Source organism: Montipora foliosa, chromosome 2 (genome assembly GCF_036669935.1).
Source record: "Montipora foliosa isolate CH-2021 chromosome 2, ASM3666993v2, whole genome shotgun sequence".
NCBI lineage: Eukaryota > Metazoa > Cnidaria > Anthozoa > Scleractinia > Acroporidae > Montipora > Montipora foliosa.
The window spans coordinates 47,377,602-47,387,601 of NC_090870.1; the positions used below are offsets into that span (position 1 = coordinate 47,377,602).

The 10,000-nt window shown below is 39.8% G+C and overlaps 1 protein-coding gene and 1 pseudogene across 3 annotated transcripts in view; one reads left to right on the forward strand and one right to left on the reverse strand.

Moving 5' to 3' along the window:
- Positions 1–683, reverse strand: part of LOC137987722 (uncharacterized) — a 2,015-nt pseudogene extending 1,332 nt beyond the window's left edge.
- The window catches only part of LOC137993352 (carbohydrate sulfotransferase 11-like), a 35,870-nt gene that overhangs the window by 25,506 nt on the left and 364 nt on the right, over positions 1–10,000 (forward strand). For all 3 annotated transcript variants that reach the window (XM_068839134.1, XM_068839135.1, XM_068839136.1), the window contains exons 2-4: positions 1,057–1,244; positions 4,666–4,712; positions 7,079–10,000. The exon at positions 7,079–10,000 is cut by the window's right edge and continues 364 nt beyond it. In XM_068839134.1, the coding sequence (XP_068695235.1) occupies positions 1,166–1,244; positions 4,666–4,712; positions 7,079–7,921 (969 nt within the window). In that variant the 5' untranslated portion in view covers positions 1,057–1,165 and the 3' untranslated portion in view covers positions 7,922–10,000. The remainder of the gene's footprint in view (positions 1–1,056; positions 1,245–4,665; positions 4,713–7,078) is intronic.

A 10,000-nucleotide genomic window follows, 5' to 3' on the forward strand; every position in this document is an offset into this window, starting at 1 on the left:
ACCTTTCTTATCATTCTCCTCGTGACACTCAAGCTCAGTGCCACGTAACCTTGCATTCTGGCACAGGATTCCCACAATACTACAAGAAAGATTGAAGAAAATAAATTAAAGGGAATCGAGTAAAATTGGCATCGAAGTTGACATGTTGATCATTTCCGCGTTCACTTTAGCTTCTTTTTCACAGCAAGTTAAAGAGCGAATTGCTGTGGTTATTACCTTTACTTTTCGTGTGAATAAAGTACAATAATAAACATGAGAAAGACCTGTGAATCGAGGTGACCTATTTACAGAGATAAGATTTCGATTTGGATTTTCGAGTTGGTCGGTGTAAAATGCAGACTGCAGACCAGGGATGAAATGCAGACCAAAGCTATAATGTAATAACTGTTGAAAAAAATTCAAACCCTCTAGAAGTGCTAACATTCAAGTCTCAATATTGTTTTATGCCTTATGATTAGGCCTAAAGGTTAACACTTCTAAAGGGTTTGGGCTTACTTTTTCAACAGTTACATTATAACCTTAGTCTGCATTTTACCCCTGGTCTGCAGTCTGCATTTTACACTGGCCAACTCAGTCGAAAATCCAACACGAAATCCTAACTCGATAGTTAGTCTATCTCCCTGTGAATCACCAGCTTGACAATGGTCGACTCTAACTAACAGCTTGGAAAGCTTGATTTCCATTTAAGGAGGCTCTAACCAGCTTCAACACGTTGAAGAGACACTCTCTTCAGAAAGACTGACACTACAGACTGTATCACGTGACAGCAATGTTATGATACCATATGAAACACCAATTATTGCTGAACAAGATGCGGTCATTGTTGAAAGGTTACCTTGGCAACCTGAAAGCCCAGAAAAAACACCCTATATTTGGCTTTAGTTGCTCATATCTCAAAACCAAATTCGGGGACCCACATCTTTCATTGCTTCTGGGAAATTAAAATGCCTGCCAATTGATAACGAAATGTTTTTATGCTCTTAGGCAAAATGATGTATGCGCTGACGTGTGTGCTAGGCAAGTTTTCTTGAATATTGCTCATTTTGCCTTTTTTAGGGCACGAAAATCCTTTGGGACTTGAAAGCCCTGTTGGCTTTGTGTATGCACTGTGTACACTCCGACAGCAAGTATCTTATTGTTCTCTTTCAACTTGATCCCGAAAAAAATGCGCTTGCTTGGTGTAAAAATTACCAACCTCATATTCCTCATTGTGGTTTGTGTCTTGGTGGTAGCTATTTTCTCAGGTAAGTTCCAATATTTCCTTAGAATTCAATTTTCTTTTATGAAAGACCACCGCGATCTAAGAATAACAGAATTGATATTTAACAATTATTCTACGAGGGCGCGCTGGATAGGAAGTGACAGAAAACCAACGAGGCGCCCAAGTAGAGCAATTGTTTTATTAAAAACTCCATGGTGTTTCTGGGGGTAGTATTGTCGACTGAAGTATTGATTTCTGCCTCGGTCTATTCCGGCGAGAAGGGGCGAGAAGCTATTGGGGCGAGAAGCAAAGAAGACGTCAAAAGTGCTAACCTTTCCAAAGGTTTGTCTATTATTGTATGAGAGTAGGAAATCTGCTTTGAACCCTTACAACTCTCATAGTATTTATCATAGACAAAAAATAGTCTGGAAGAACTGTATTTCAATCCCGCTTCTGTTAAAGCGCAAAAGAAATAGTTTTATTTTAACATTGAATGGGGGGCAGGGGGGGGGGATATATAAGGGAAGGAGAAACTATTTCTTTTGCGCTTTAACAGAACCGGGTTGAGATACAGCTCTTCCCAACTGCATTTGTCTATGATAAATACTACGAGAGTTGTAAGCGTTCAAAGCAGATTTCCTACTCCCATACAATCAGACAAAACCGTCGGGAAGATTAGCTCTTTTGACATCTTCTTTGTTTCTCTCCTCTCTCCCCTTATTCAATGTTGTGGGAAATTGTTATGTTACCTTCCAACATTGAATAGGGCGAAGTGGGAAGAAGAAGGAAAAGCCCTTCAGTTTTGTACAACATTGAATCAGGGGGGTGGGGAGAAATGCAAAGAAGACGTCAAAAGTGCTAACCTTCCCAACGGTTTCGTCTGATTGTAAGTTGACCTCAGTAGCTCCCCCATGGGAAACTGGGGGCTTGGGAACTATGTCGAAGTTTCAGTAGCTCAGCTCTGATTTTTCGGTTGTCCCTTCTCACGTCGCTAGGCAACTAGTTTTTCATCCTTCCCACGGACGCATTACACCTTAAATATCTATATATGGTCTTCCCCTAACGTCACAGTCATGTTGGTGCACAGAATTTGACTCGATTTTAATGCAAAATATGAGTCATAATTTGCTATTGTTTTGTGCACGAGCATGGCCGTCTCATCACGTGATTGAAAACCATCTATAGTTGCATATATTTAACAATTATTTGCCAATATTTACTGATCCTGGGGCAAATAATTGTTTTAGTATAATTTCAGAGCTGAACAACAGAGAAATTGATAGTTTGTTTAAATCAGTTATAAGGCCACCCTGATTGACAACAATTTGTTTTATCGTAATGGCTTCCGTCTTGTTTCCTTGCCGACAGTTACTAAATAAAACTTTACAAATTAATTATGACTCTGTTGTGCTATTTCACTTGTTGTTGTTGGTGCTAGCCTGTTTGCAGGCGGTAGATGCTGTTGTCGTCACGAAACACGCATCAGACGCCCAAGCAGGCTATGTTGATGCTAGCTCTGTTGCTATTTTATTCTACATTTGCGAAGTTTCGATGAATAAGCTCAACGAGGGAGAAGGCTGACTTACCTATGAAAAGTTTAATACCATACTTGGTTGCATTTTGCGTTGTCTTTATTTCCGAGATGTCCTCATCAGCCGGCTGCTGGCAGCCATTTTGTTTTGCTTTACATTCAGCGCCTAGCGCGGTGAATATAGCGTCATATAAGGAATCTCTCAGCCAATCAAATTGCTGGAAACTCTTTGTTCAGCTCTCAAATTATACTAATTAACAATTATCCGCCGAGGGCGAAATAAATATTGGTGATTGTTATATACCCAAACTTTCACTCAACAAAACGAGCACTGTGATCGGTTGATTCTCGGTCACGTTCTCCTGGTCAAACTCAAATGTATCCGGACCTCTCCGGATGTTTTGCTGCGATTGTTGAAGGAAGAGTTTAAATATATAACAAAGCACTTAATGTATGGTCCTCCTCGGAAACGAACTGTTTCCCTCGGGACCATACATAAAGTGTATAATATTTACGAGACGTAGTCGTGGTAAATATTCCCCAGAATTCAGTGAACCTGAGGCGAATAACTGTTTTAGTATAATTTTCAGTGGTAAATATCAAGAAAGTGCAAAACAAAGTGCTAAAACACGTTAAAAAACAAACGAAAAGTACTTGCTTAGCTTAGTAGTCGCGTCTCCAAAACGTTATATTCACCGGGTAGAGCAATGAATATAACACCGAACTGTCACATTCACCACTGAAAATTATACTAATTAACAATTATTCCATGAGCCCGCGTTGGATGGTAAATAGCCAACGAAACGCGTAGCGCCGAGTTGGCTGTTACCAATCTCGTATCCAACAAGGCCGAATAGAATTATTGTTTTATTAAATTCTCAACCTGCGGTTTTGCTAAGTTTTATTTCAGTTGAAGAAACGACCGGAAAGTGACGTGAATTCCCGGCGCTAAACCGTTAATGCTGAGAGACATTTGCCGCATTCATTTCCATATAAGGTCAAACGCAGGTGTAATGGCTGATAACCGAGATCCAGTGAACCAATCAGAAAGCAAGAATTGCATTATCCGAGGTTGAGAATTTAATAATGGATATTAATCTTTCCGCGCTGCCCAGTTTTTCGGCTACGCAGTTTCACGTTGATATCAAGCGACACAATATTCAATGAGGGATAGAGGTCCATTCAAGACAGAAGATTAAATGTGTTTATGTTCGGAATTTGCATTTATGGCCGCAGTTTGATCCTCAAGGGATTTTCGTCACATCTCGGTATTTAAGTCTTGTCGCCTCTCGCATTAGTTACTCGACACAGCCAGTTTTACCGCTCTCATCTTGCCGAGCTTAATTTTTCTAGTATACTGTTTACGTTTAGTCTCGTAGTTTACAGTGATGTAATTCGTTTTTCTCCGCCACTACTTTATTTCTTGTATGTTAGTTTTTTCTCGTCCCCAATAAACACAACTGGTCGTGTCCTTCCTATTTCAGCGTGTTGTTGCCTTTCTGCTGATTGGAACTTAAACGTTTTCTCTGCGGCGGAACGCAGTGACATAGCAGAGAAACGTAAATAATGCTTTAACAGTAGGCATAAGCACTTCTAATAAACATTTGTAACACGAAACCGCAAGACTGCAAAAAAGCGTGCTTATTCTGGCCATGGGACAAAGGATGACCCCAGGTTGCGAAAGTCCTCTAAAGTTATCACGGAACCATAAATTAACTTGTTAATACTCTTGATATTTTTAAGGGGAAGGAGGAGCGGGAATGCCGTTTGAAAAAAACGCAATTTATGTCTTTCAGACAAATTAGTTTCCCCATTACAACATTCCTGTCTTTGTCCTGTCCAGTATTTTCATTTTTAGAACAAAACCATTGTGCCTATCTTATAACAAGCAGTTTTTCTTTAAACTTTCACTAATAGTTATTCGCTTTTTCAGAGTTCTCTTCAAAATTCAGCCCAGCACTAATGCCAACCCTTCAAACGGTAAGTTTGGTAACCGCGAACTATCACTCCAGTTTTTCACAAAATGTCCTAGAATTATTTTGTCTCTTTGTTGCTTAGCTGAATCTGTGTTTCAGACAGCTTTGTTAACAACTTTGTTTTCTTTGCAGCTGGCGATCACATGATACAAAAACCGCCATTGCGCACTGGGACATCTAAAACAATGCAACGTCATTTAAATTTTATTTGTTTTAGATGTCGCAGTAGGCAGTTTGTTCTCCAGTATAGCAGTTTTTGTACCATGTGATCGCCAGCTGCAAAGAGCCCATTTTACCCCACTCGATCTGTTTGTCGCTGTAGTGTGTACAGCTGATATGCAGAGCTTGTTATTAGTAGTTAGCAAGTAGTCTTTTCCTTGCGAAAGGAGAGCTTCGGAGAAGATCTTCCGCGTTCTGGCCGCAAGAAAATTGTTAGTGCCGACATCCAATTTTTTCTTTCTCGTAACTAAGAGAAGTACATTGATTGGCGTTTCGACAACCTGAGCGGAAGTAACCTTCAGAGTTATATAATTTGTGTAATGTCAGTAGATGGTATAAATATTCTGATCGTAGATGTGATTGGTCAACGAAGTCGTGACTGTCAGTTAAGCTTGATGTCATTGGCTGTGAAGACCTCTAAACAGTGATCTGTCTTAGTCTAATGGCTGAAAGCGTGTTGTTGGTAAAATTGGTCGGTATGCTGCGACAAAGAAACTACATGTTCCAAGCTCTTTCAATAATCTTCGATCATGATCCCCGAATATTACAACTCAATTTTTGTGCAATGCAATTGGCCCGAACAGTTGGCAACGGTTCAAAGTACGAATTTCTCGAAAAAGCAACCTAATGTTGATGTTGTCGATAAGTCGCTTGTAGGGGGACGAGAAGGGACGGGACGGGACGGGAAGAGGTCTTATTCCTGACCAAGAGTGAATTAGTTAAGAGTAACAAATATACTTTACGCGCGAAAACAAACAAAGACTGGGCCGCCACTTTAACCAATCGTGAGAAGAGTGTCACGCGTGAACATGTCTGGTTCTGCCATTCAGTTTTTTTTTTTCAGGGACATGACAACTAATTTTTGCAGGAACGGGTATTTTAAAAATAGACTCATTTGCGACTGTGCTGGGGAGCACACCAGGGCCATAGGAACACTCTTACCTACTTCTCTCTTGTCCTGATCTAGCTGATTGGTTTCAAAAGCACCGGGCTGCCATGGGGGAGGCCGTGAGTTTGACTCCGTCCGGACCAATACACAGGGTCTTAAAATAGCTGAGGATAAAGTGCTGCCTTTTAGATAATGAAATCTGCAAATGGTTAGACTTTCAATTCTTCTCGGATAAGGACTATAACCCGTAGGGACCATCCCACAACCTTTCCTGTTAATCAATGTGGGGCGTTACAGAGCCCACACAATGTTCTTGAAGAATAGCGGGGAGACCCCGGTAATGTGGTTTGTCCTCCTTTGACATACATGCGTTGGTTGGGTGACATCAAATATAGACTGATAGTGGCAGCCAGAGGCGCCTTTACAAGCTGACGTTTGATCTCACCCTAGGGAAAGAATTGTAAACCGCCATGGGCGGACTTTGTGATATGTTCGGTATATATATTAAGCACGTTGTAGTCGCGCCAGTTTTCAGTTGTGTCTTCATGCCGTGTTGTTCGTTTGTTTTTGAAGAGTATAAACAGTGATTGTTGCGACTGCTAACAGTCTTCACAACCAGTCGCATCAGGCTTAACTGAGAGTCGACCAATAACATCATGACTTTGTTGACCAATCACATCTACGACCAGAGTATATTTTACCATCTACTGACGTTACACAAAAAAATTCACTCTTAAGATGACTTCCGCTCAGGTTACGGTCAGTCAAAGTCTTTCTAAACAGTCATTCTTAGAACTATACACTCACCCGGCCGATCTTACTTCAATTAGTTCTGATACGTCTCCTGGGTTCAAAACTATAACGAGGTTTATCTTGAATTGAACGCCGGACTTGAAAGCTGTTCCAAGCATGCTGAGTGCAGATGCTTCTCTCCTGCCAATATCCTGAGCTGCTCCATATCGGAGGCCGTGGAGTACGTTTGGGGGGGGGGGGGGGATCACGGAAGTGTAATGGGGTTATTATTATTATTATTATTATTATTATTATTATTATTATTATTATTATTATTATTATTATTATTGTTATTATTATTATTATTATTCAATTGGCTTGGTAGAGCACGGCGCTTGTGTCTCTCAGTGGTCGTGGGTTCAGAGCCACGTTTAATTAAACCTTGTTTTTAGGGCTTTCCTTTTGTTACGTAACTTTCAAAACAGCCATGATCTAAAAATCTTAACAGGCGTATTTTTTGTCACCTACAGATGGAACCGGAAAATGTCCAACTTTTGGAAGAGAGACAAAGAGAGCGACAAAATCACCTAAGGAAATATTGCAATTCGCACAAATTCACCAATGCTTCGCGAGATATTGCCCAGAATAGATTGAGATATTTTATGGTCAACGACAAATATAAAATAGTGTATTGCTTTATTCCTAAGGTGGCTTGTACTCAGTGGAATAAGGTGTTTTTGGCTCTCGACAACCGCCCGGATGTCACCGATAGAAATGTTATTCACGATGCTAAGAACTTTAAGTTTCTTAGTCGGGATTATTCTGCCGAGGAAGTTGATTTAAGGCTTCGAACCTACTTTAAATTCGTATTTGTTCGTGATCCCCTGGAGAGGCTGTTGTCGGCCTATGAAGACAAGATAGTACGTGATCGGGCATGGTATTTTCATGATTCGTATTCAAAGAAAATACTAGACTACTTCAATCGCTTCGTAGATCCGAGTTCAGACGACAAGTTAACATTTAAAAAGTTTATATACTACATAAGTACCATTGGATTCAATGAGGACCGTCACTGGGCAACCTACCAGAACCTTTGTTTTCCTTGCGACATACAATACGACTTCATTGGCCACTTCAATGATATGCAAGAAGAGGCTACCTACATTCTTCGACAAACTGGAATGGATAAAGCAGTGACTTTTCCACCTTTTATCACCCGTAGTAATACAACGACTAAAATGCTAAAAAATTTCGCAACGATTCCCAAAGCTAAGATTTTTGAGCTTGCCAAGCTCTTTGAGAAGGATTATGAAATGTTCAATTTCCACTTCCCAGGAGTTTTATCTGATCTCCTGCGAGATTTCCCAAAATGAGGCTTATGCATCCATCTTTATACTCTTCGTTTTTTTAGATTTGTTTTTTACTGACTCCTTTTTTTACAATATAGATACACTCTTTTCCCCTACATCAGTACACCAGTGCAAAAAAAGCACTAGGCTACGCCACATTACAATTCACTTCACTATACGTTACCACAGCAACAATACAATCTACACCATGCTGAGCCTATGCACCTTTATACTCGTTACCAATAATGCATTGCGAAGACACCAAGGTGCAGGTAAACACATCATGCATTCAGATAATTGTTCACTCATGTTGCATGCATGAATGATTGCTTCGCATCAATTTTTACGAATGAAAATTTTGGAAAATTTTCCATAATTTAATCAAGTTATTAAAAGACAAGAATCTTAGTCTTTTATACTGCTCACCGAAGGATGTTAACAAGATTCTCAGGTAACTGAAACCTCGCAAATCTCCCCGGCAGCCCGAATAGTATTCATCCTACCATCTTTTATGCGCTGGAAATTTGGCTCCATATCACTTAGTGTTGTCTTTAACGCGTCCTTCTCATCAGGCATGTTACCTTACTACCGGAAATTGACTGACATCACTCCTTTACATAAGAAAGGTGCTACAAACGAGTTCGCAAGAACTACCGCCCTGTCTGGCTAACATCTGTAGCATTTAAAGTGTGTGAAATGATAGTTAGACAGCATCTTGTTCAGTTCTGGATACTAATGAGATATTTATACAAGAGCAATTTGGCTTTCTGAAGGGGAAATCTTGTTTGTCTCAACCACTATCTAATTTCGTGATTCAAGTTGGCTCTTGGGAGAAACACACGGAAGAAAAATGATGTTATCTTACTGAAGCGTTTGACTCAGTGCCGCAAGAACGGCTCTTGATAGAAATACACGCATATGGTATTCGAGGTCCACTACCGTCTTGGCTTAGAAGCTTTCTAACAAATCGATGCCAGCGAGTCGTTCTGCGGGGACACCACTCATCTTGGACTTCCGTTTTGTCTGGCGTACCCCAGGGAACCGTGTTTGGACCCATTTTATTTGTTATGTATATTAAGGATATCTCAAGAAACACTATATCACACACCAAACTTTTTGCAAATGGCATGAAAGTGCATAAGGCAATGACGGATGAAACACGATGTTGAAGAACTACAGGAAGATGTTACCCACTTGGAATCTTAGAGGAACGCTTCGCAATCGAAGTTTAACAGTGATATGTATCTCTAAAAAGAATGGATGACTCAAATCTAGCTCTATGTACGGTCCTTAAAAAGACTTAAATATCTTGGAGAAAGTACAACGTAGGGCACCAGAAGCACGTGACCTTGAATCGTGTAATTTGCAACTCTTTTCCTTGGAACCAAGCTGGGGATTTTAGGAAACCAATTTTATGCCCAAGTATGGACAAAAGTAAGATCGAAACTGAGCACGCGGGAAAATACACCTGCTGCGTGAAATCCAAATAAGGAAATTTTTAAACTCAAAAAAACCCCAGCTCTCAACCAGAGTGAACGCTTCAAGCTAGGTCATGAGCCTCTGACAGCACCGCGCTTGTTGGATATGACACTGGTTATAGCCAAATCGGAGCTGCGCGCCTCGTTGGCTATTTACCATCTCATATCCAACCCGCGCTCATGGAATAATTTTTAATTATTTTATGAGCGTTTCATTTGAACATTAAGTACTTCGTGTTATATAATAGATGTAAATTATTAATGTTTTAATTATTTTTAGGAGGAGACAAAACTAGAAAGGGATAACCTCTTTTGTCTCCTTTTCACTTTTCAGTTCAATTGTTAATAAACAGTTATTATCATTATCATTATTATTATTATTATTATTACTATTATTATTATTATTATTTCCGCCTTCGCTGTGAAAGTTTTGCTTATTCGATTTAATTAATGGCATTTTTCAATGTCATCCGGTTAATTCAGTATTTACTTATTTTTCTGCAAAATTATTTTGGTACTGGCCAAAAGACCATATTCGTGTTCCTAAAATTGGATTGGAATTAGCTTGTAACGGAGGCTAATGCGGGAGAATATATTAAATTTGATTTGCATTTGAAAAGATTCC